The sequence below is a fragment of the Balaenoptera borealis genome (genome assembly GCF_965194805.1).
Source record: "Balaenoptera borealis genome assembly, chromosome: 14".
In the NCBI taxonomy this organism is placed as follows: Eukaryota; Metazoa; Chordata; class Mammalia; order Artiodactyla; family Balaenopteridae; genus Balaenoptera; species Balaenoptera borealis.
In genome coordinates, this window is record NC_138875.1 from 25,496,622 (window position 1) to 25,522,664 (window position 26,043).

The window sequence follows — 26,043 nt, forward strand, 5'->3', positions numbered from 1 at the left end:
CTCCTAGCCTCAGATGTACTCAAAGCAATGACTTTCTAATGGTGGAATTTCATGTGGTCTAACAAATATTTGAGGGAAAGGTTTTGTCTTTATGAGGGGAGAAAGAAGAGGTGACATTTGGGCATAAAATCAAACCCTAGGAACCTCTGAACTCCTTTCGAGAGCAAACGAGGATGAAGAAATCAGCTCAACCAGTCCTACAGCTACTCTCTAGGTAATTTGCTCTTTACTTCACTGGGGACACCTGTAGAGTTTTCTAAGGCTCCATCTCAGCACCTGAGCCAAGCTCATTCTTAAGCTCCAGGGATGAACCTAGACTCCATCCTAATTTGAAAACAACCCCCCAGGGGGAAAGGGGATGCTGTCCAGGGGGGCTCCCATGTCAGTGTAGTGTGTGACTTGCTTCCTGGGAGCACCCGAATGGCCAGAGCACCGCAGGCCCTGCCCAGCACCCTGGGTTCTGCCCAGTCCAGCCTCTGGGCCTGCCTCTGGCCTCAGCCCAAGCTGCGCTTATCTCCAGAAACACCTCCAGGCTCCTCTTTCCCTCCCAGCTGCCTGAAAGGTGTTGGCGACCTCCAGGAATCTTTTCAGGGAGCCTACTGTGCAAACCTCTCCTGGCCTTGCTGTGTCAGCGCCTTTTCTCCCCAGATTCTCAGCCCTCCCCCTCCCTCTTCCTTCTTTCCCCCTCCCCCACCCTTTTCCCACCTCTCCTCTCCTCCCACTCCTCCTTGGCCTTCCCCCAGCCCTCCTCTCCTCCTCTCAACCCTTCCCCTCCCTCCTCCCCTCCTCCTTGGCCTTTCTCCCTACCTCCCCTCCTCCCTCTCCTGACCCTTCCTCCACCTTTCTCTCCAAAGCTCCCTCCCCACATTCTCCACCTCTCCTCCCTCCTCCCTCCCTCTCTCCTATCCCTTTGGTAAACTTTGCATCCTGGTATTTAAATCTCCACTCATTTCCTGGTTCAGCTGAGGCTCTGATTCCAATTATATCACCTTCATCCTTGCAAACAGACAATTCCTGCCAGTCTGACTGTTTGCTGAGCCCACTTATATAACCACTTCCCCCCCTTCCTCCCTTGCCCCTCCCTGGACCCCTGCAATCTGCGAAGTCTGGAGGTGGGCGACCAGAGAGGTCCTGTGGCCCCACCCCATCCCCTGACCCTGCTCCAGATCCCCTTTCCGTGGTTCTTCCCAATGCCACGATGGTTTGTTCCAAGATGGTGGGTCTCTGGGTCGAGCCAAATACCCATCTCCACAGCTTGCCTGGGGGATGTTTAAAGTGTACAGTTTGATAGGTTTTGCTGGGGAAAGCATCCCCACGATCAGGATAGCGAACAAAGCCATTAGCTCCCAGGAACCTCCAGCCCCTTGGTAATCCTCCCTCCTGCTCTCCTCGGGCTCCCCACCCCCAATCTGGGGACTAGTTCTCAATACATGCCTCCTTTAGGGGTTTCAGCTTCTTGCTGGTACTGTCTTCTTCCCATCCTGTTCCCGTAACCCCCCCCACCCCCCGCCCCATGATAACAGGGTTTCCACCCCTTGTTTCTTATTACAGCTGCTCTCTCTGCCATGCTGGCCTCGCAGGGCTGCCTTGCCCGTCTGTGTCCACGTCTGGGATTCTTCGGTTTAAGTATTGCCCTCTTCCTTTTGTTGCCACTTTTGGAAACCAAGTCCCCCTGGGAGGAGGCGCACGTTAAGTCTGTACCACCTGGGGACAGAGGAGCTTGTCAAGTGCTTTCTGAAGGTGAGATGCTGGGCAGAGGAGAGGATGCTGTTGGGAAAGGCTGGGAGGGAGGAGCCCAGCCAGAGTCATTCAGCCCCTCAAGCTGTGGGGCTATGGGGCGGGGACTGTCGCCAAAGCTGGCGACGGGCAGAGAAGCAAGCAGCTTCCTGCCACCCCGTGCCTGGCCCTGTGCTCACCTGACGTACACACAACAGCCTTGCCATTCGGTGAAACATTTCTCATTTTTCCATAGCCTGGTTCAGGTCACAAGATGCTCTCAGGATTTTTATTAGTATTATTATTTGGTTCTAAAATAATACCCTAGAAAGAGTATTCCAACTGAGTTCTTAATTCAGGGCAGCTTCTAAATTAGCTGAACAGGAAGACTCACAACGTCAGGTATGCTGGGGCCAGCCTGTACCGGCTTGTGAGCGCTGGAGCCGGTGGTTAAATTTTAGTTTTGTAACCAGTGCTTCAGCACAGTCACTGAAATCAGCCGTGGTGGGAGTATTTACACCATGGAAATCAGCACAGTCTACACACCAGGGCCCCCCCCCCCCCCACATGCCTCCTTTGTTCTGGAGAGCTGGTTGTTAAAGCTTTCCTAGCACACCACTGATGGGGCTGGAAGAAACCTTGGAGATCCCAGGGACGATACCCCCTCCCCCCACACCCTGGAGCAATACATCCTCAGGGGGCATTTGGAAAGTGTGTGCAGGGGGCTTGTTTGGGGTTGACTTGCTGGGGGGCCGTATGGTATTAAGTGGGCCAGGGCCATGGACCCTATGTGTCCTGCAAGGCCCGGCTCAATCCCACGTTCCCCAATGTTGTATTGGGATGCAATAGTGCCTCTGCAGAGGCACTAAGATTCCTTGCCAGCTCCTGGCTTTGTAAAGGAGGTTCCATCAGAATATATCAGGCACCATGTGTGGGGTGATGAAGATGAACAGCTCTCAGCTCTGCCTTCCCGTAGGCCTGCGATCACTGGGCTATGTGAAGGTCTGCAGTGGCCACGGGAACCAAGGTTGCGCATATCCTAAATCCCATTCCAGACTCTTCCCACATCAGCAGAACTGGGGGCCAGAAGGGAGGACTTGTCTTCTGAGGAAAGACCAGCAGTGAAGAGGAAGGGGGCATACAGCCTTTGCAAACACTCTCGACACTGTTTAGCCCTGTGGGAGTGAGCCACCCAGTTGGAACACATCTCCTGCAGAGCCACAGAGACATTTATCAGTGTGTTGCCAGCCAGGGCAGGCACTATGGGAGGGTGGTGTTAGCAGAAATCAAGGCTGAATTATCCCAAGACAGCTGGGTGTGGGCTCTTCTTATATAAGCTCCACACCCCGCTGCCCTGAGCTGCAGGGCTTGCCTGCCCAGGGCCAGGGAGGCACTGCGGTGTGCCCTGGCATTGCACAGCACACCCACACCCTGCTGGGCCAACCCCTTCACTTCCGCCTGGGGAATGGGCCACCCAGGGAAACCTGAAGCTTGCCTCCGGTTGGAAGACAGACCCCCGAGGGCACTTAGATCCCCGTGTTGCTTGCCTCTCTTGCATCCTTACAGCAAATAAAAAAGAAGAAGAAAGGATCTCCTATTACAACTAACAATTACCAGGGGCCTTCTATATGACTTTTATATGCCAGGCACTGGCTGGGTTTTATACATATATATTTCACATACCATGCAATTTACCCATTAAAAGTGTACAATTCAAAATTTTTACTATATTCACAGAATTGTACAACCATCACCACAATCATTTTTAGTACACATTCATCACCTTAAAAAGAAACCTTATATACCTGTTAGCATTCACTCCCCATTTTTCCCTAGAGCCCCTGGCAACCATGAATCTACTTTCTGTCTCTGTAGATTTGCCAATTCTGGATATTCTGCAAATGTGGAACCGTAAAATATGTGGTCCATTGTGACTGGCTTCTTTCACTTAGCATGATGTTTTCAGGGTATATCCATGTTGTAGCATGTGCCAGTGCTTCAATCCTTTTTATTGCCAAATAATATTCCCTTGTATGGATCTACCACATTTTGTTATTCGGTCATCCGTTGATGGACATTTGGTTTGTTTCCATTTTGGGGTTCTTATGAACATTCATGTACAGGTTTTTACCTGTGGACAAGTGTTTTCATTTCTCTTGTGTATATACCTAGGAGTGGAATCGCTTGGTCATATGGTAACTTTACATATATTTTTATCAATTTGCCCAACTTGCCAAGGCAGCTATTATTATCCTTGTTTTATAGATAAAGGAGGCAAGGCTCTGAAAGGTGAAGAAATTGACCAAGACCACAGAGCAAGGGAGTTGTTTGGGCTGGATTCAACCCAGGTTGCGTGACTCTGTCCTGTGCCGAGATCTGCGTGCTGCTGGGTCAGAATCTCCTGCATCCCACCAGCTTTCTCTTCTCTCAACTCAGTAAACCATGATCCTTTCCTCTTTGCCAGAGGCCTTGGTTGTTGATGGTGTCTTTGTTGTTTTTCTATGAATCTTTGCCTCCCTGGAGGGGCCAGACTAGACCTCTCGTTTCTCTTTCTGGGAATGTGCTTTTTCTGACCTTTGGAAGTCTTGGGCTGGTCTGTGACCCACTAGCACCCTGGCATTTTCTTCTCCTGTATACACATACAACTGGGTCTTCCATGTCTTATATTTGCCTTTCCTGCCTCTCTTCTTTATAAATTTAATCAGTTGACTTGGGTTCTAATATAAAACCAAACAATCATGCTGTGAATTCTGTCCCCCTTTTGAAAAGCTGTCGTCCCTTCTTCACATGCCCACTTTTATGTGTTTTGCGCTGGTCTAGTGAGGAAGGCTGACTGTGTGGGATATCATTGCAGTGCAGCCCTGGGCCCTGCCTGCCTTCATCCTCCACCAAGACATCACTCCTTGCATGCAAACCTCTGTCTGCTTAGGTCATCCTATTCTATTTTCCTGGTTTTGATAACCATTCTCAGTTGTGTCTGGAGTGAAATAGTTACCATGGACGATCACTCTTTCTATCAAGCTCTATCTACTTTTCCAAGAAGACTAGGTTAGCTAACCTTTCCAGCCAGTATTTACTGAGCATCTACCAGGCTGGAGTATGTTGTGCCTTCACTGTTCATACCTATCTTTTTGATGATGAAGTGATAATAACCATGGAAATGTTTTCTTGTTGTCATCTGTTGCTATCCTATGGTTTGATGGTGGATTTTAGGATGTTCTCCAGTGCCTCAATGTCAGAAGTTGTCAGTGTCAAAAGCTTTCTTTTTTTTTAAAAGGATGTCTTTTTAGCTCACCTCTTGATTTTTTTTTTCAAAATAGGAGCTACCTGTTGGCAAGTTTCCTATTTGAGGAGGATCTCCTGGTATTAGACACGAACCCCCAGACAAGCAGCTGGTGGTTACCTGGGGCTTCCATGGCCAGGGGTGTCAGTCACACAGAGGGAGGGAACCAGCAGCTCCCAGATGGCTTGGGGTGGTGGGGAATTTGTCAGCACATTTACTGGGTCATCTAGGGCTCAGTTGCATTTAGAATGAGCAAGGGGCCCCACAGTCAGGCTTCAAATATATGCTGAGCCCATACCTACAATGTGCCCCATTTGGGTGTTAGCACTCACAAGCTCTGACTTGGAGCAAGTTGCTTCACCTCTGTCTGCCTCAATTTCCTCATCTGTAAAATGGGCATAATAGTAGCATCTACTCAATGGGGTTGTTGTGAGTGTTAAATGAATTATTACGTGTAAACTGCTTACAACAGTGCCTGGCACAGAGTAAGTGCTCGGTAACAGTTAGCTACTTGGAAAACCAAAGCTTAAACCTGTTCTGTCCAATACGGTCATCTCTACCACAGGTGGCTCTGGAGCACTTGAAATGTGGTCCAAACTGAGATGAGCTGGAAGTGTGAGACTTAGTGTGAAAAGAAGAACGTAAAAGAGATCCTTAACCATTTAAAAAATATTGACCACATGTTGAAATGATAATATTTTGGATATGTTGGTATTTAACTGTGTCCTTAAAATGACCTGTTTATTTTTATTGTTTAAATGTGGTTACTAGAATATTTTAAATTACATACATCGCCTGCATCTGTGGCTCACATAGGACTGTGCTGGTCCAGATCAGTATAAAGTAGCCAACAATGACTGTCGAAATCTTGAGCCTTCAGTCTGAGAATGCCCAGTGTGGAATTGAATCGGGTGCCGCCAGGCAGCTCTGAGAATGCCTGTTGTGAGGCCCGAGGAGGGGGAAATGGGCTCGGATGAGGAGGGGCGGCTCGGGGAGGCCAGGGACTGGGCGGGCCTGCAGGCTTCCTCCCTCCCCACGCAGCCAGGAGGAGGCCAAGAGCAGAGGAGCTTCCAGGCCAAGGACACTGTGCACCAAGGTGTGGCGACAGATCAGAAAGCTCTGAAATGATGTGCAAGGAGGCCAGAACGCCCCGTGACCTGCTTTCTCCCATCCTGGGCCAGGGTGGTGGCTCCAGCCCTGGACCCCCACTGCCCTGACAGCAGGGCTCTCCTCCTCCCGATCGGGTTCCCAGACTTGCTCATCTGCATCCCCCTTCTCCCCCTTCCAGGGCTCAGGCTTGATTTTCGACCTTGTTTTCCAAAGGCAAGCCTGCCTCCCCCTCCGCCTCCCCCAGTCCCCAGGGGGTTGCTTCAGCCTCCATTACCAAACCCTGTGACAAGAAATGCGGCCCCCTTATTAAAATAATGTAATGTCTAACTAAAATAGAAACCCCAGATAACAGTTTTTGATGTTTTAATGACTGGGCTCATTAGACAGACTTCCCACTTAAAGTGTCTGTCTAGCAATTAAGGCTAAAAAAATCATAAATGATGACCACACCTTCTGTGGCTTAATGGTTACTCTGAAGGCTGGTCTTATTATCTTGGTGATACAGTCTGTGATAAAAAAGAATTTAAGATACTCTCCCAAGATTTATTTCCCCATTAGCAAGCTGGAGGAGGAAGGTTAAGAGTACTCTTAAGGTCAGAACTGGAAAGGGAGCGGGTGAATAATAAGATGCCTTGAATTTCCCTCCTGCAGAACTAGCCTCCCCCTCACCCCGTGGGGAGGTCGTGCACACAGAGGGGTTTAACTTTTGCCTGTCACAGGCAAGTCTGTGAATTGTTACTCCAAGTGACCCCAAGCAGTTTATTTAGTTAATTGTCAAAAGCATGCAGGCTGAACTGTAGAATCACCTACTTCCATGTAAATTATTTTCAATCCTAATCTGCTGACAACGAGGAAACGTAAAAAAGGGAATGCTTGATGAGAAAAACCTGGGAGAAGGCGTCCAACTCCTTCAAACCAAATGTTCCTGACGTGGGGGGCTGCTGATGGGAGAAGAGAGAAGGAAATCACCACTGAAAAGTTTACTGTTGCCAAAGAGATGGCAGTGTGGGTGCCCCCTCCTGGGAGTGCCTGGGGGCTCAGACTTCGAAGGAGGAACTTGAGAAGGGCTGCAGCCCAGCAGCTTAACGGAGACACAAATAATTTAAAAGTGAATTGCGTTAGAAGTTGGTATAGGAGTGGATGCCTTTAGCCTTTTATTAGGCTTGTCTTAGGTGATGACTGATATTTGGGGAAAGAGGCCATTAACGGAGCCACTGTACCTGTGCTGGCGGGATGGGAAACGCTGCCAGCTGCCTGAGATTGGACACCAGAGATAACCAGGCTCCTTATCAGAGGGGCCGCCTTCATTCCCACCCTCCACCCCAGCCAGCAGGAGGGGTCGGTAGGACTGCACTCTGCCAGTTCATTTTTAGGAATCACATTTAATCACCAAACTTGCCCAGTCCCTCCGCTGGATCTGTCGCCTTGCAACCTCTCCCACCCCCCTGGTAGAAAACAAGTAGGCTTGGGGGTTTTCGAAGGTGTATGTAGGGGAAGAGGGGGTGCTGGGCAATCACAAAGTTTAAGCCAAAGCCAGAGTGAGAGTGAAGTCCATTTAAATGCTCTACAAGATGGGACTGGGGAAAGCCCAGAGGGCCAGTGGTAAGACATGGGAGGGGTGTTCTTTCAAAGGCTTTGAACACATGACCGTTATTTATGAAGCAGCTATTCTGGGCCAGGCATCGTGCTAGCATAAATTGTATGAAAGATGAGACAGCATTTTTCACATTTATTTTTCTTTGGAGGATACTCAACGCCCCTTCCCAAAACCATTTGTTGGAGTGGAGTGGTATTTTCATTTACCTCTAGGACCTGCCTGGTAATTAATAAAGCATTTTATAGGCACTCAGTTATTCCTGGCAGCAATCCTATACACAGGATAGCTGTTGTTATTCCCATTTTATTGATGAGGTAACCAAGGCAGAGTGTGATAAGACTTTTTGGGTGCAAATGAGAGAAAACCCAACTCAAACTGGCTGAAGCGAAACAGGATATGCATTGGCAACAATCCCTGGGTAGGGTCAGATTCAGATACCCCCTGCACCCAGGCTCAAGAAACTCAGGACACGGGTTTCTTTGTCTCCTGGCTCTGCTTCCCTCACGGTTTGGCTTCACTCTCAGGTCAGCAAGGTTGCGAGATGGCAGCAGTAGGGACAGCCTCATGGCCTCTCCAGCTCAAGTCCAGTAGAAAAAAGAAAACACCTCTTGCTGGTTGTTAAAGACAAAGCCTTAGGATTCACTCTGATTGAGCCTGATTGGCTGTCTTAAGTCACATGTCCATCCCTGAACCAATCCCTGTAGCCAGAGCATAGAACTCATTGATTGGCTTATGCCTGGTCACATGCTCCTCCCAGGAACCAGATATGGAATCTGTCCTCCACCACATGGACCAGAGTGGGAGCCAGTAATCCACAAAAGAAAATCAGAAGCTGTGGCTAGAAAAGGGGGATGGATTCTGGGAAGCCAAAGCACAGGATTTCACTAGAGAGGGTGCGCTGGTAACAAAGTCAGGCCTGGACACCAAGACCATCCGAGTCTTTTGGTCCTTCTCCAAGTCCCACAGGGAACTGGGAAGCAGTAGAAGAACAAGCATCCTGGCTGTGTATGAGGCCAACTTTTGGCTTTGGTTAGTATCCCTTTTCTAAGCAGATCTTTCTAGAGCATCCTAAACAACAGTAGTCACCAAAAAGCTATTCTGAGACCCAGAGACAGCCTGGTAAGGTGTGAATAAGAAGACACCATACAGTGACTGACCCATAAAGACTGCCCTTGTCATCTCTCACACTTGAAGTGCACCCAGACCATCTCTGACACTGCACAATCACACCGAACGTTCAAGTCCTTGCTCAGAAGTCCCTGTCAAAATATTTCACTCCCTCCCATGTTCTCGTCTTGTACTCTTTTTGGTACTCTAGACCATCATAGAGTTTGGGTTAGCTAACAGCTTGTGGGGTTTGTTTGTGCCAGTAGATTTTTATCTCATCTACTAGCTTGGCTCAATTGGTAATGATTGTCAGATGAAGGATTCAGAGGAGGTTTACCAGGAAGATCACTGTGATCTATTAGTGATGCCTGCTGAGAGGGGCAGGGTGGTAACTGAAAGTTAGGATGCTTTCGGTTGCAAGTAAAGAAAACCAATTCAAACTAGTTTAAGCCGAAAATACCATTTATTACAAAGATAAAGGGATATGTCATGGGTCTTAAAAGCAGGGAAAACACTACAGCCAGACCTCATGAGAGACTGGAACCAGGAAAGCCATCGGTAACCAATTACTTCCTCAATATTTGTCCATCTTTCTGGGCTTCTGGTCCATCATCTTTCTGATCCATCATCTTGGCTTCTCTCTATACAACTCGTTGATCCTTTCCTCTCTACAGATCAGCTCTCTTTGATTTTCCTTGCACATGATAGATGGGCATACAAGATTCATATCTGTATGGCCATCAGGTCTGGCCACAGGGAGGGAAAGTCTGGGCTACTCGAGATTAAGTCAGTTATCTACCTTTGGTCCAATCAACTCTGGTCAGTGAGCAGCATTCCTTAATAACCAGGGAACTCTATGAGGTGAGAGGAGCCAGTTTTTAGGAAAAGAGGGTCATCAGGGGCCAGACAGACACTCCCAGAGGAGTCTCCTTCCTATTTATTCTCTGTATCTGCTGACCACGCCTTGGTAGGAACGGTAGAGGCCACAATGGGAATGGTGATGGCAGTGATGGTGGTGGTGGCAGCAGGGACACAGAAATAAACTAAACTTAGACTTCCCTGAGGGACTTGCAATCCAGCAGGGAAAAATGACGTAGATCCCACAAAGACTCTGGTAACTGCCAAAAAGCAGATCCTGGGTGGCTGGGTCACTGAGTTGAATTGGTTCACCATACCTCCTCACCCTCTCCTCACGCATTCCTCTCAAACGCCACATAAGATGGAGTAACATTAATTCACAAGCTTCGTGACCATGTTGAGATTTAGCCTTTCCACCTCAGGCGAAAGCCTCTCTTCAGCTTTCCCTTCTCCATTCACCCCCGTCCCTGACAACTGGAGCAGTGCCCTCACCCCTAAACAGCCTGATATCCAGCCAGCCCCCTGCCCTCCCTCTTTGCCAGCTCCCTGTCAAACACCGTCACATCCTGATAATTATTTTAAAAGAAAAATATAAGGACAAAGTCATGCCAGAGCCCAGGAAGCAATCTGTGGCCGCCCTGATGTCATCAGGAGCCCCATTTCCTTTCTGTCTAAGTGCCCTGCCCAGAAAGTGCATTTTCAGTCAGAGAGCTTGGCGTTTCAGAGCTTTCATAGAAAGTCGCAGCTCAGCTTGTGACCTGTCTTTAAGAGATCAGGCCTGTGGTTCAGTTTCCTCTCTCTGTCTCTCTCTCCCTTGCTTGCTCTCACACGATCTCTTAAGAATCCAAAATGCCTCCTATTTTTTGATTTTCTAATCAGATATTCACAATGGGCACTTTCTCCTTTTTCTCTTTCCTACAAAAAGAATGTAAGCACTTTTACCTGCTAAATTAAAAGGAACTTCTGTAAAGGGGTAGGACATTCGTGGAACCAGGGACCTGAGTCCCCAGTAAAGGCAGAACTGCAGGTGCTATCGGACAGTGACAGAAGTTTCCAGGAGAAAGGGAAGCTTTGAGGAGAGATTGGGTGATTGCCTTGACTGCAGCCCACCCGCCCGATTGAAATATGGCTTCTGCGGTTGCTGGGTTCTGCATAAGAGGTTCCCAGCTGTTTGTCAGCTTGCAGGCCATGGGCTTTTCCCTGTCTGGTAGAAGACAGCCATCTGTCCCTCAGCTGTGGGCTGCAGGAGGACACCTTGGCGAGACGCAGTCATTCATTCATTCCTTCACCCAGTAATCAGTTACTGGGATCCTCACTGGTTGACCCTACCCTAGGACTCTCCTCCCAGCTCACTTTGCTGTCTCTTGCTTTGACCACCAGACCTCTGGTTGGTATGAGAATGCAGGTTATAAATGGCTTTGCTTTCGCAGACCTCTGCTCCACCTCTAGAAGACACGGCAACAAGACTACTTGCCACAAAACTGCCTCAAAGTGGCCATGGGTATTCAAGGACTCCTTATTTTTGTCTAGACCCAAGAATGCCTGAGTTCTGATGCACAGCATTTAGGGAGTATTGAGATAATCTGTTACATCGCTTAGCACCGAAGTTCAATTACAGTCTCTACTAAGAGGAAGTTGGGAGAGATTTTTGCACCAAAAAGTTACCTGCCCCAGAGTGAGAAGAATAACCTAGAAATGCCTCACCAGGTTGAAAAGCGCTGTGAAGTGTGGTTGAAAATACCATTACTGCCTCTCAGGCAGGGCAGCTAATGTATGGGCATGGTTGGATGCTGCTTTTTATCACCTTGACTGCTGTTTCCCCAGAGCTGTATCCAGGTGGAACCATCCTGCTCCATGCTCCCTTTTTCTTTTCAAAGTGTTCAGTTTTAATGAAACAGATATGAGGTCAGGGAACAGAAGTCACTTAGGAAGTAACTGCATATGCAAACCACTGTGTAACTCACTGCAATTGAAAATGCAGTGAAACCTTGATTAAGTAAGTGCACCCCAAGTAACCAGAACTCTCAATTAACTAGGATTTATTCCTTAGAATTCTACTTTTAGGGGAAAAAGCATATGATAAGTGGGGAGGAGGGGAATCTCGTCTCAGGAATTTTTTTTTTTTAACTTCTTCCAAGGTCTGCCTGAACTCAAACTACCTTCTTCCTAAAATCCCTTTCCTTCTTCAACTCCCTTTAAAAGCCCTCATGATGGAAAGTGATGTCAGAGGGATGACCCTGAAATGCATAACGTCAGTTCAACTCCCTTATTTTACAGACAAGGACCCTGAGACCCAGGGAGATGAAGTGACCTGCCCCCAAGTCACATAGCTGGTGGCTACCAGCAGCCAAGTCTCTTAAATGCTAGTAAAATGCTGCAACTATGACCCACCACAACCCTCAACATCAGCTGCCTCATCTTTATAGTCACCACAACGGCTGCACGTAAACTGAAAACAAGAGGGAAAAAAATGATAGGGGCCCGGCCAGACGATAGCATCATTGTCTAGGCAACCATGACCAGGTTGCCCATGGGGTCCCGAGCATCTGACTTCAGGACAGCAGTTGGACAATGGCCAAAACAGAGTGCAATGGCCATTTAAATTAGCCGTCTTTTAGATTTGGTTAGAATCAACAAGAAGCCTATTAAACTTTAAAAGCCTTTACAAATGCTTTAAAAGTCCTAAAAATTAAAAGGCTGGAGTGCAGCCCGGCATTGCCTCTTACCGAACACTTCAGCCTTCCCAGGGCACTTCGTTACCTCCTCTTCTGTGAACTCCTGTGTCTGCATCTGAAGGAATCCCTGTCCCTGTTTTTTCCTCAGAGCTGCCCTGCAGGCCAGCCTCGGAATAAGCAGTCACTTATGTAGCACAATTGTGGGGCAGCAGGAGGACAGCAATCTCCCTGTTCCGGCCTCAAATATGCACTTTTCCATGATCAGCCTTAAAAGTGTCTTAAATTCCACTCTGAGTCATCGAGTGGGGCCTTTTTGGATTTCAGGAGATCTGGGCCAGTCCTAGGCCTGTATATCCTCAGATGCATTTCTTCCCCACTCTGCTCTGCATGCGGGGGCCTGACCCGAAAGCTGCATTGCCCGGGCTCCCTTGCCAGAGGGTTTCTAGCTAGGTTTGGCCAATGGGCGACACTAACTCAGGGCAGGAGGGCAGGAGGAAGGGAGAAACCAGGTGTCTCCCTCTCTCCCCCACCCTTCTTTAAATCTGGTGGCATCTCTACCATGCCTGTGTCCTGTCTGTGGCTCCAGCTTCCCCCAGGTATCCCCACCATGGTTCTGGCACCTGCAGGAAAGCTCTGAGTCAGTGCTCTGTTAATACCATCTCCTCTCCTGGTATTCTACCAGCTTCCTACTGTCGTTACTCATGACTTCTCTCACATGCGCCCCCCGCACTAAATTCTCTGTTGAGTTACCTGGTCTTGACTGGTCCCTGACCAATACAAGATCCCCATATTAAAACGCAAGATGCCCCTCACACCTTCAACAACAGTGTTCAGTGGAGATCAGCTATATATCGCGGGCTTCCCCCAGAGGGCAAAAATTTGACTTAGTCAGCTTTTGCCTAGAACCCACAGTTAATGAGTCAACCCAAAAAGCCAGTTAAAGCAGGCCTCGGAAACCAAAGGTATATGAATACCTTAAATATTTTGACTTAGAATATATGTGGACATTTCTTCACTAATCTCTTGAGGTTGGTCAAGGCCTCTTATTTATATATGGGTTTAGTGGTTGGCGTTCCCCACTGTTCTTCTTGCATAAACTTTACATCCTCATAAATAAGTCATCTTCTGCGGTTTCTAGAATGGATTTATTAAAGTGAAGAACTTAAAGACACATGCAAAGCATATTTGAGTACAAAATTCTTCTAGGTTTCTGGTTTGCTTTCCAATATTTTATTATCTCATTCACACCTACCTAATTGAACAGCATTTTTTTAATGATTCACCTTTGAGTCTGTCACTTTCATTTGCATGTAAATTTCAGTTTACTTTCTTTTCTTTTTTTTGGCTGCATTGTGTCTTCGTTGCTGCGTGTGGGCTTTCTCTAGCTGCGGCGAGCGGGGGCTACTCTTCATTTTGGTATGCGGGGTTCTCATTGCGGTGGCTTCTCTTGTTGTGGAGCACGGGCTCTAGGCTCACGGGCTTCACTGGTTGCAGCACGTGGGCTCAGTAGTTGTGACTCGCAGGCTTAGTTGCTCCACAGCACACGGGATCTTCTCGGACCAGGGATCGAACCCGTGTCCCCTGCATTGGCAGGTGGATTCTTAACCACTGCGCCACGAGGGAAATCCCCAGTTTACTTTCTTTTTGAATTTCTATTTCATCAATTTACATTATATTTAATTAAGTTGTGAAATAACAATAACAAACACAACTGGCATAAACAGGTGTGGGCACAGCGCAGCCGCTCCTTGTAAGGCATGCAGCTCAGCTGATAGGCTTACCCGAGAGAGGTCTAGTAGCCTCCAGTGTTCAGAGTGTGGAGGACGGGGTTGAGTAGGCTTGCAGAGGGGATGCAGAGTGTAGGAAGTGGAGGTGGTACTCCTGTAATTTCAGCTGGGGCTCTGTGGCTGGAGGTGTGGACCCAGCATGGAGAAACAAGCATGTGGCTGATTGGATGGATGGTTGCCTCATGATTGTAATATTAGTGCATCAGGATTCCCAGAATGGCTTCTGCTGCCAAGAACTGTGTGATTGGCATCCACACCTGGCTTGTTTGCCAACGTTCCTTCCTCCTGAGTCCTTCTCTCTCCTGGGTCACAGCTTGACCCAGGACTGGAGGAGATGGGGGTTAAAAGGAGGCACTGGCCTGAGTGTGAGCGCTGGACTCTGCCCAGTGGATGAACGGAGGCCACTGAGTGGACCCTAAGGTACCACTGGGCACTGATCAGTCAACACCTCCCTCCAGGACCCACGGTGGGCAAAGGGGCAGAGTATTCTTGCACAGAGAAGACCACACAGACTGAGACACAGAAGGATCATTGGGGTCTCGTTTGGAAGACAGATCTCTGGCCTGGCTAGACCCTCTAGTCACTGTGGTTTATAGCGAGTCCCTCCCCTCGTGAGCTGAGGCTGTTTCCGCACCTGCAGAGCAAGGGTGTTAGAGCAGGTGGTCCTGAGATTTCCTCCAGCTCCCGTATCCAGGGCATCTGTGAGCGCTAGTAAACGATTCCCGCCCCCCCAAGTGCATACAGTCTAGAGCTGTCCGTGCAGTAGCCATAGCTGCCTGTAGCTATAGAGCACTTGAAATGCGGACACTCCAAACCGAGGTGCCCACGAAGGTGAAATACCAGATTTCAAAGATTGAGGACAAGAAAAAAACCTTAACATGCCTCATGATTGATACATGTTGAAACAATCACATATTGCACATATTGGGTTAAAATATATTGTTAAAACTTAATTTCACCTATTTCTTTTTACTTTTTAATGTGGCTACCAGACAATTTTAAATTGCACACGTGGCCTGCAATATATTTCTAATGGAGAGCATTGCTGCAGAGAGAAGCCGAGTGAAGAGATAAGGGGCACCCAGGGCAGCGGCTGCTGGAGTTCAGAGAGGAAGGAGCTTGGTGGGCTGGCGTCTCCCGACAAGACCAGGCGGGGTGGGGAAGGTGGGCCTGATTCAGATAACAGAGAAGCGAGAGAGTGAGTCTCTCTGGCCTGGGGTAAGCTCAGGGAGGGAGCAGGAAACACTCGTTCTGCAGCCAAGTGGCCTGGTTGCCCAACTTTTCTGGAAATTAAGGCTTTGGAAGGGGACTGAAGACAGCCAAGGCTCGAAAGGCAAGCCTAGGTCATGTGAAGCATTCATAGTCCCAGCCTCTCTCACGGACCCATATTCCTTTGCTCATCTTCCAGCCTCTGCTCTTTTTTTTTTTTTTGATGCCCCTCACTGAGCATGCTCAGCCCAGCTGGGGCCTTCAGGATGTGCAGTAGCTCAGAGAGAACCTGGTTGCTTCTTCTTGCCTTGCTCGTCTGTAAGGCCAGTTCCCCATTCCTCACCCGGGGACCGTGATTGTTCAGGAACGTGTGGAATTACACCTAGAACACCGTAGGTGTCTGTCATTGCACGTGACTTTTAACACCCTTTGATAGAGATTCAAAGCCTGGGATGAGGCCAGGTAGCCAAGCGCCAAAGAGCAAGCTGCCCCGGTTGCCAACCAGCGCTCTGGTGGAGCTCCAGCTGCGGAGAGCTCACCTCCTCTCCCCCATCCTGGGCACACGGAGGCAGGACCCGTGACTGGCCCAGTGCATGCTGCTGCCTCACGTTCCCCTTTTATGACCTGAGAAAATCAGGGGGCTCGGAGGAAAAAGAGCATGCCGTCTCTGGACGTGGGTGTTTTCACGTCACTTGCCATGGCTGCGTCCCACCCCATGTGAGCCTTCCCGAGTGCCGGCTGTTGGCCAGGGTGGGAGGGCTTGGGGCTGCCCACCTCACGGCTCTGCTTACTGGCCATGCTCCCACTGCCTGTGCCGAGTTCTGACTCACGGAACTACCCTTGGTGGACCTGGGAAGAGAAGAACGCTCACCTCCGGAGTTAGGGATGGCGAGTCTCAACCCTACCCGCTCACCAGACGCACCTGGAGAGTTTTAAACTCTACCCAGGCCTGGCTCCACCCCCGAGTCTGATTAATTAGGCTGGAGGAGCCAGGTAGAAGTATTTTTTCAAAGCTTTGAAGGGTGGAAAACAACTATCTGGGTTTAGGACGAAACTTTCTCACATTGCTACTGCATGTGTGGCCCTTGAACCAGCAGTATGGGCCTCACCTGGAAGCTGATTAGAAATGCAGGCTCTGAGCACTTTTCCCAAGCACTTTCTTCCCTCTGTGATTAGTAAACCAGACCCAGGGAACTTTGCTTGCACACCACCACCGAGTGAACTGTGTTTTCAACCCATTGCTCTTGCATCCAAATATCTTCAGTGGCTCCCCACTGCTTATCACATTAAGGTCAAATTCCTTAGGCTGGCATTGAAGAATCTCCATAATTTGACCACCTGCCCACTGCCAAGTCCACACCTGCCGTTTCCTTCTATCCATCCATCACACCAACCAAAATGGAACCACTTGATACACTGAACACATCTTCGGTATTCATTTCTTTGTTCCTTCGTTTTTACAGGTTTTGGGGGTTTTTTTTGTTTTGTTTTTAATAGACCGTCTGCCCAGCCCCTTCTCTGCCTAAAACTTATGCATCCCTAAATGTTATCCATCCTTCGAGGCCAGTTTCTCTAACAGCCCAGCCTCAGAGCAATGTGTCCATTCTGTGAGCTCCTGTCAGGCTAACTTAAGGCTGTTTCTACCACTTCTCTCTTCCTTAACCCTATTTAGCACTGTAGCCTATGCATGGCCTGGGTTTCGTTTGATTTAAGGTGAATGATCAGAGTACAGCCTTGATGAGGAGGATTTATTTACATATTTATTTAACTACTGTTTTTAGGCTTTTTGAAAAGTAAATGGTAGCTTTAAAGAATAGAAAGAAAAGAATGAAGTAGAATAGGGAAAAACGGCAAAAGCAGGGCATTAAGAAGTAAGACAAATCTGGAGCCCTTTGGGCTCTGTCAGTCACTGGTCCTGTAACAGCCAGCACCAAGCAGCAGCCACTAAGCAGCTCCCAGGAGCCGGGGATGGGGATGAGGTGGCGGGTCCCTCAGCCCAGCTTTCAGAGGGGTCTTACAGGTCTGATCACTTTGAATCAAATTGGAGAAGTGGGAGAGTAACAAGAATGAGAACATCGCCTATTTAAAATGCAAGTTTATCCTGAAAAAGGGTATAAGTCAGCACTGGGAGGCTCAGGGTTGGCTCCAAGCATGATCCTGGAAGGTCACTGAGCATTTCTGACCTCAGTGTTCTCATCTGGAAAATGGGGATCATTATAGTTACTTCTCAGAATAGCTGGAAGGAGTTATTGAGAAAATATATATTAACCCTTTAGCACAGTACGTAACAAGTGGTACTTATTATTATCGTTTGCACAGTGGGGATAACAATATCCACCCCAACACAAAGTCATGAGTATTAAATAAGATGGGAAGTGTTAGAGTCTCTGCAAAGTTTAAAACCTGTTGCACATCACGTATTCACTCATTTAAGAGACGGTCCTGATCCTGCCCAGGCTGCTGCAGAAAGATCAAAGGTGCACAGACAGGCCCTCAAGATCCAATGAGGCAGGTAAAAGGATGTTCACACACGTCTCCAAGTGGCAAAGAGGGAAAGATGATTCCTGCCTGACCAGTAGGGCATTCTTCCCTAGTTCCACGTGAACCCAGTTGCGTGGGCTCCATTGTGGACAAGATGGGAGTCTGGAGGTGACGAGAGTGGGAGAGCACTCCAGGCAGTGAGAGAACTGACGTGAGCAGCCGGACCTGCCCGGCGTTTTGGGGGAACAGAAAGCGATCCAGACTGAAAGAAGGCTGGGGTGGCCCTCTGCAGCCTGGCTTCCAGGATTCAGTCCCAGCTCCACCATCAACTAGTGGGGTTCCCTTGAGTATGTTTCTTAACCTCTATGTGCCTCAATATCCTATTATAAAATGAAGCTAAGAATAGTATCTACCTCAGGAGGTTGTTATGATGAGTAAATGAGATAATACACGTGGAGTCCTTGGAGCAGTTTAAGGCACAAACTAAGAGCTCGATGAGTGCTCACTGTGATTATTATGTACGAACAGCAGCGAGAAAAAGAAAAGCCTACGAAGAAGGTGGAGGCAACGTGAATGCCAGGTTAAGGAATTGTCCTCCTCACCAAGGGCGAAGTACTAAGTACCAAGTACTTAGCACTAAGTACTAATCACCCAACGAAGATGAGTGAGCAAGAGAAAGACATGATCCAGGTTGTTCTCCTAAATGAGTCAGCCAGCAGTGTTCAGAGTAGACTAGCGCAGGGAGAGCAAAGAGGGGACCCTGCTGTCCACGCTGCCCCTGGGATAGCCAGGGGTTCCCTGGCCTCGGATGACCGCTGGCTGAGATGAGCCAGGCACGGTCAGGGCAGCAGTAGGGATCTGGAGAAGTGCTTGGAGAAGGAGCCGGAGCCCTTCAGATACCTCCCAACAGGGCCAGAGTCACTGCACCTGCCACTGGACAAAGCAGGGCCACTGGCCAGGGCAGGAAGGCGTCTCTGAAGATCCCAGACATTCATAAAGGGTCCCAGAGTCTGTCCGGACCCCCACCCCTTGCAGTGAGCCTGAAGTCCAGTTCTAAGCAGTCAACATTCAGTTTCCCCTGAAGAGATTTACTCTTGTATACTATTAATAGCTAATGTTTATTGAGCACTTTAAGAACTCTTTTGATCCTCACAATAACCCTAGGAGGTAGGTATTATTATTATTCTCTCCACTTGACAGATGAGAAAACTGAGGCGCAGAGAGGTTAAGTCACTTAGAGTCACAGCTATTAGATCTCAGAGCAGGAATCCTAATCCTGGTCTAGGGGCTGTGTTTTTACATCTTCTACTCCTTGTCAGTTCATGTTTGTTCAGGAAGTACAAATTTGTGTCTAACATTTGCCTGTGACAAACTTCTTTGCTGGGGAAAATTCTCTTGGGGGAGGGGTAGGTAGTGAGCCCCCCGGGCAGGCATCACAAGGCTAAACATACTTGGTGGGAAAATGGGTCCCTTCCCTCACCGCTCCTCCACCTCCTTTCCCCAGCACACTCCCAGCTCTCCCTCAAAGCCTGCTGTCAGGAGCCTGTGAACTAGACCACAGCCCCTTGACAACAGGACTATGTCTTCTTGCCTTTTCTTCCACCATAAGGCCCAGCAAAGGCCCAGACACAGGTAAGCCCTTTAGTTCAGCTGAGTTGCTTTGCATGAACTCATTCATTCTAAGATGTAAGTGACTGGTAAGATTCTAAAGATGCCACTCCCAGATATGGGCATTTTAACATGGGCTAAAGTCCAGGTTTGTCTTGCCCCAGAGGAATTTGGTTGTGGAATTATGGGCATCAGCCAGCCGAGGAGGCTTGCGGGGACAGTAGGAAAGGGGTTAGGGTGACAGAGGCCCTTCCTGAACCCACACAAGCAGCCTCAACTTCTGCCCATGTCCTGCCAGGCGCTGAAAACTGCAGACTTTCCAGGTTCTGATGCAGGACCTGAGGAGCCTGAGAAGGGTGTGGGAGGGCTCAGCTCTGGCCGAGAGAGTTCTGGAAGCCCGTCTTGCCCACGCTGGCTCTGAAACTGTGTAAGCACGAGCCGTGAGGCCTGGGCCTGGGCGTAGTATTGGTGGGGCCTGAGCAATTCCCCTGTGCATGGCTCACGGCCCACTGTGGTCTCCAGGGGTTTGTTGACTACCTCAGGGAAGTGCAGATGTGCTGGCCCCAGCGGAGTCAGCCCGGAGGGGCGCAGGAGCACTGAGGGAAGGCTGGCTGGGGCCCCAGGAGCCACCTGCCACCACTCCTAGGAGTTAAGCCAGCTCTGAAGATAGAACAGCTCCTAACATGACAAGTGAAATAAAAGAAACTGTGAAGTGAAACACAGGCATATGCCCACTCAAGGCAACGTGGAGGGTCACTGAAAGGCCCAGCGTGGGGAGGAGTGGCCTGATGTGGCAGCACCTCATGCCTTGTTTGCCCCTGACCTCTGCTCCTGGCTGCCAGGCCCTCCTTTTGCCTTCTGGAAGCTGGGCCTGCCCCCAGTGCCATTCACATCCTTAGCTGCTCTGGGGCCGGGGCCACATGCCCCCTGCTTGCCTTCTCAGTGCCACACTTGAGCACACCGGGACATCCACCCAGGGGTCATAGACAAGGAACCTGGATGCAGAGGAGGCCTCATGCCCACAGAAGCTTCAGGAACATCCTGGTGTAGAGACCTTGCACAGGCACTAGCAGGAAGTCGGGGAGGGGTGAGGCTTTCTTTGTAACAACCCTGGCAGACATCTCGGCTGTGTCTGAATGTCATGATTCCCCCCATTCACCACATGGGATTAGAGCATACCCGGCCCCTCACCCTAGGATGAGGCCGTCATTTCTTCAGAGACGAGCTAGGAGGGAAAATAAGCTCCTGATAGGGGTTGCCAAAATAAGGCTCTTTATAACCTTGTAATCAAAAGGGGCAACGGGGTTTCCTTACACTGGCACTGTTTACAATCAGGGGGACTTCAGGTATGTCTTTTCCAGGGCTCTGAAATGTATTTTGCTGCTAGATTGAATGGTAAAGCCCCATTATAACAAATTCTATTACAGAGAAGCATTCTGTTATAATAGAGAGATTTCCATGTCCCAGCAAACAGCCTGCACGGAAGGGGACCTCTTGATGGGTCGGAGGCAGTGTTCTTACAGGCGCCTCTCGTCTCTTCTCTGATTCCAGTGAGAAACAAATTAAGTTCTCTGGGCCTCATCTGTGTGAGGAGGGGCAGGGTGGGTGGAGCGCGAGGGGCAGGGGGAGAGCTGATCGGAGACCGAGGTGCTTACAGACCCTCAGGATGTTAGTTCTGGAGAGAAGCTTGGAAATCAATCATTTGGAGCACTGTTTTTCAAACTGTAGGTGGCAGCTTATCATGGGTCATATGATCAGTCTAGTGGGTTGCAATCCACCAGCTTAAATATATATATATATGTGTGTATATATATATATATATATATATATATATATATATATAAATAGAATAGATTAGAAAATGTTAACATGCATCATATGTATTGGGTTGGCCAAAAAGTTCTTTCAGGTTTTTCCATAAGATGTTACAGAATAAAGTAAATATTGTTCAATCAAACTTTTCTTTCCGTTTTACACACACATAGATTTAGATCCTGGACATGGAAAAAAAGTGTTATAATCGGTTATAGTTGAAAAAAATTAAAGAAACACTGGTTTTGTCCACCAATACCTACTTTTTTTTTTTTTTTCCCAAGAAAATTGAGGTTCAGGGAGAGAAAGCCGCTTGTCCAAGATCACCCAACTCCTGAAATTTGAATCCAGGACATGTGGCCTGATTTCTAGGCCAGGCCTAATCCCCCAGCAGTTTTATGCATCAAATCATTTCTGTGGGGGGCAGTCAGAAGCAACCTGCATTAGTACCTGGGTGAGTCAACCTTCTGAGCGTCAGTTTTCTCATCTATAAAATGGGCCTATACCCACCCAGCAGGGTTGTGGTGAGGATAGTGAGATTACATAAAACCCATGCCCAGCCCATGGAAGGGACACAGAGTATACTGCCTCTCTGTACTTCTTCTTTCTTTCCACATATCTGGTCATGGAACTCCCCTAACTAATACCTCTCCACAAGCAAACATCCCAGAAGGGAGGTGAGGAACTGAGACTGTTTGCACACGTCTCCTCCTTTCTTAGCCAGATTCCAGCATTTCTTTGAGATTGCTGGTCCTCTGCTGAGGGCCTGAGTGACAGCTCCTTCCATCTTGGGTCCCTACAGATCATGAACATGATTGCTAGCAACGCAGGTATGTTGAGAAAATTCCAACCTGCCTAACAATTTGATCACACCTGGAGATCACTGTGAAAGAGTTTTACCTGTAGTCTCACCTGCAGAGAATAATGATGGGTCAGATCCCACCTCTTGCCCCAAACATCTCATACTCTGTTGCCCTGCTAAAAGGCTCAGTGTGTTGGAATCTTCTCCAAGCAGGTGGTACAAGCGACTAGCAAATAATAATGTAGAAAACAAATGCCTTATGGAGACTGTTTTAATTTCAACTTACTCAGAATGCCCCAGAGCCCCAAACCATTGTGATGCTTTTCTTCTCTAGTATACAGACCATCACTCTCCTACAGAAATATCATGCAAGCCACATATTCACTTTAAAATTTTCCTAGTCGTCACATTAAAAAAAGAAGAAGAAATAGGTGACATTAATCTTGGTGACATATTTTATTTAACCCAATGTATCCAAAATATTCACTTCAACATGTAATTCGTATAAAAATTATTTGTAATTTATTCTCTAGCTTTGTTTTGTACTAAGTCTTCAAAACCCGGTGTATAGTTTACCCCCACGGCTCATCTTCATCTGACTAGCCGAATTTCACGTGCTCGGTAGCCACATGGGCTGGTGGCTTCCATGTTGGAAAGCTCAGGCAGAGTCTTTGGCACATAGTAGGAGTTAAAACATTTTGCTGAGCTGAACCTGATTATGGACACTTGTCGATTTGCAGGCAGTACGCTGAGATCTGAGGAGAGGGACTGAGAGGGAGAAGGACCCTGATGGTGGTGTTGGAAAGAAATCCCTTCGAATGAGCCAAATCACAGCCTTTAAAACTGCCACAGAACTGCCTCCCTTTCAGAGGCTACGTCAGACTTTTTGGTCATGACGTGGACAGTTCCAGAGGTGCTGACCAGTCGCAGGATGGGAGGCCATGCCAAGCATCAGCAGAAGTGTGGCTGTTTAGTTGGCTTGGAGTTGAGAGCTGGCCCCCTGAGGTCTCATTTTCATTGCAGGAGAGGTTTCTACTCCCCATCTTGAATATTTGCGTCAAGAAGAACGTTAATTTTAGTTTTTGTTGTTCATGCATTTCAAGGGATTTACCCTAAGTAAAATGAGACACTCTGTGATATCTCTGGAGAGGGCTAGTTCTTGGGGGAAACTGGAATTCGGCTGCCCCTATTGACACTCTGTGTGCTCGTGTATGGAAGGACCACCTGCTGTAGGAAGGACAGCCGCCTGGGGCACCGTTTGCCTGGCAGCTGTGTCACTGTGATGAATAGATGAACCCTGAATCATTTGGGGGCACGTGCCCCATGCCCACCCCTGATTCTGGAAGGCACTGGAGAAATCAGGAATACGAGATGAGGCCCAGGATCTTGTAGGGTTTTGTCTCCGAGGACAAACCATCAGCATCAGAGGTGATGAAATGCTGATTGTGGGCATCAGGCTGTGGATCTGTAGAGACTGGAAGGGGAGGGTCACAGTGGACCAGGGAGATGGGAGGCTGCCTGGAACTGGGTTGGGAGATGGGGGTGCAGGGGGCCTGTAGTTTCTTACCTGCAGTTCAGGTCTTTAGCCAGTTGTTCGGGGCCGCTGGGCTTTGGTCCTCTCTGGTCCCCCAGGGGCTAGTTCAAGGGCCACTTCCTCTAAGGTGGTTTCAGTCCTCCTTTCAGCCCCACCCAACAGCCTTGACACCTCCCTTCTGCTGCCCCACTGTTCCCGGTACACATCTTTATCCTCAAATATTACCCTCGAGAGAGCGTGTTTATTTGCGCATGAGGCTGCCTGGACTTCTCAGCTGTGGCTCCTCCAGGGACAGCTGTACATCCGCCCAGGGTCTGGCTCCCAGGAAGAGTGCAATAATGCTTGATGAGAGGCTAAACAGAGGATGAGTGCATAAAAGAATGCACAAATTCCAAATTGGGGAAGAGGCAGGAAGGAGCCCTTGGGCTCGCCCACGCTCCCTGGAGTGGCTGAGGCAAAGGAGGATGGTGGGAGGAACGCGGGCTCTGCGGATTCTGATGGCTCCCACACACCTAGCTGTGTGCAGCCAAGACAGCGACTGGCAGAGCCCATGGCAGCTTGTGTGTCGGGACAGCTCAATGCACGTCCCACGATGCCATGTCAGCCACAGCCTGCTGTCACATCTCCAATGTGACGTACACGTGTGCCCGTGTACAGAGATTACTTCAGAGCTTGAAGGGATGGTACAGAGGCCTTTCCTTCCTTTACAGATGCAGAAACTGAGTGCTGCAGAGGTAAAAGGACTTGCCAAGGCCAGGTAGGGATAGAATGGGGGGTGGAACGACACCTGGGAATTGTGAATTTCAAGCCCTTGCTCCTTCCTTTCCTGTGCATTAATTTGAGTCCTGTTTGTGGCTCCCTTCACTTACTCATGCACGTCAACACCTGAAGTGTATGGACTGTCACTGGGGTCTACAGAGGACTATAAAGAAGTGTCCTCCACGGAAGGACAAGGTAAATCCCCGGCTGCACTGTCATTTACCGGCAGCACCGATGACTTCAATGGACACTCAGGCACCTGAGAGTCACACATCTGTGCCTGTTCAAGACTAGAGCTGTTGGGCACAGGACTCAGGACACTGTCCCCCGAGGTGCCTGAAGTGTTCAGGTTGACAGCAAACTGGCACAGAAGCCCTTGTACTCCATGCAGGGCTGATCTGATCCGAGGCTATCACCTCGCAGCCAATGGAGACGTTGAGATGTCGCCTCAACACCACGTGGGTTCCAGAGAAACTATTAGAATATCAGTGGGCTTTGCACCTGTGTGGTGACAGCTCCCTGTTTCTGGAGGAACAGTTGTGTCATTAGGATAGCCTCACTCTGTGGCTGACAGAAGTTTCCATGGTCCTGCAGATGGTGGAGGAGGTGGAAAGGTGAGGAAGGAGCTTGCCCGTGCCCCATAACACCTGGGCATTCATCCACTGGCCTGCAGACCAGGCTTTCTTGCCGGCAGAGGTGCCTTTGCTCGGTCTCCTTGGAAGTAGAACCACAGATCCCAAGCAGAAGTCCTGGGGGCTGCATCATGCCCCACAAAATAGAACCGCTTGGTACCATGAGAACCCAATGGTACAGCTGGCCTATCAGACAGGCTCGAGCCCATCGCCTTCTCCCAGAGTGAGGGCATTCCATCATGCGTATGGGCCCTGAGAGTCTCTGGCCAAGGGGTGGGCCGGCTGCCTTCTCCTTGGGCCACTGTGGTTCAGTAAGGCCCAGCCAGCTTCACCCACCCTACTCTGGGAGGTACTGAGGAGAAGTTGAACCAGTCAGGGAGGAAAAGGTTAGGAAGTGGAGTGACAGGCAACCCCCTGGTCCCACTCCGGTGGAGTTTATCTCCTCGATGGGCACATTTATTCTGACCCTTGTAGAATTGTTCCCCAAGATGCTTTGAACCTCCAAGATGGGATAATGGGCACTTCCCTTTTCGGAGTGGGTAATGCTTTAAAAAACTGGGTGTAGATGTTTGTTTTCATTCGTTCACTCCACAAATATTTGGTGCCTATCACGTGCAAGAGGCTCTGTGCTGGACACCACGGAACCTCCACAACATGGAACCCACACAACAGGCAATGAGTCTTCACTTAGATGTGGTGAACTTAGAAGAGCTTTTGACTTGGCTTCTGGCCACGCCCCACATCCTGACACATATGTGACCCCCAGCAGGGCAGATAATCTCCTCAGGTATCAGTTTCCCAATCTATAAAATTGTACTAACTGACCTTTAAGTTCATCCCAGCTCTAAAAACTCTCATTCCCTTAGCCATTCCACTCCTGGGAGAAGACCCAAAAGAAATGAAAACAGACTCAAATTCTTGTTGAACGAACACACATGTTCATATAGCACTATTCACAATAGCCAAAAGGCTGAAACAATGCAAAAGTCCATCCACAGATAAATGAATAAACAAATTGTGGCAGAGCCATACAACAGAGTATTATTCAGCCATCAAAAGGAGTGAAGTGCTAG

General features: G+C 48.8%; 1 protein-coding gene across 9 annotated transcripts in view; it reads left to right on the forward strand.

Moving 5' to 3' along the window:
* Nucleotides 1-26,043, forward strand: part of ZBTB7C (zinc finger and BTB domain containing 7C) — a 373,957-nt gene that overhangs the window by 299,908 nt on the left and 48,006 nt on the right. For 2 of the 9 annotated variants that reach the window (XM_082354578.1, XM_082354584.1), the window contains one exon: nt 24,290-24,336. The exons of the other annotated variants lie outside the window; for them this stretch is intronic. In XM_082354578.1, the coding sequence (XP_082210704.1) occupies nt 24,290-24,336 (47 nt within the window). The remainder of the gene's footprint in view (nt 1-24,289; nt 24,337-26,043) is intronic. 9 annotated transcript variants of the gene reach the window in all.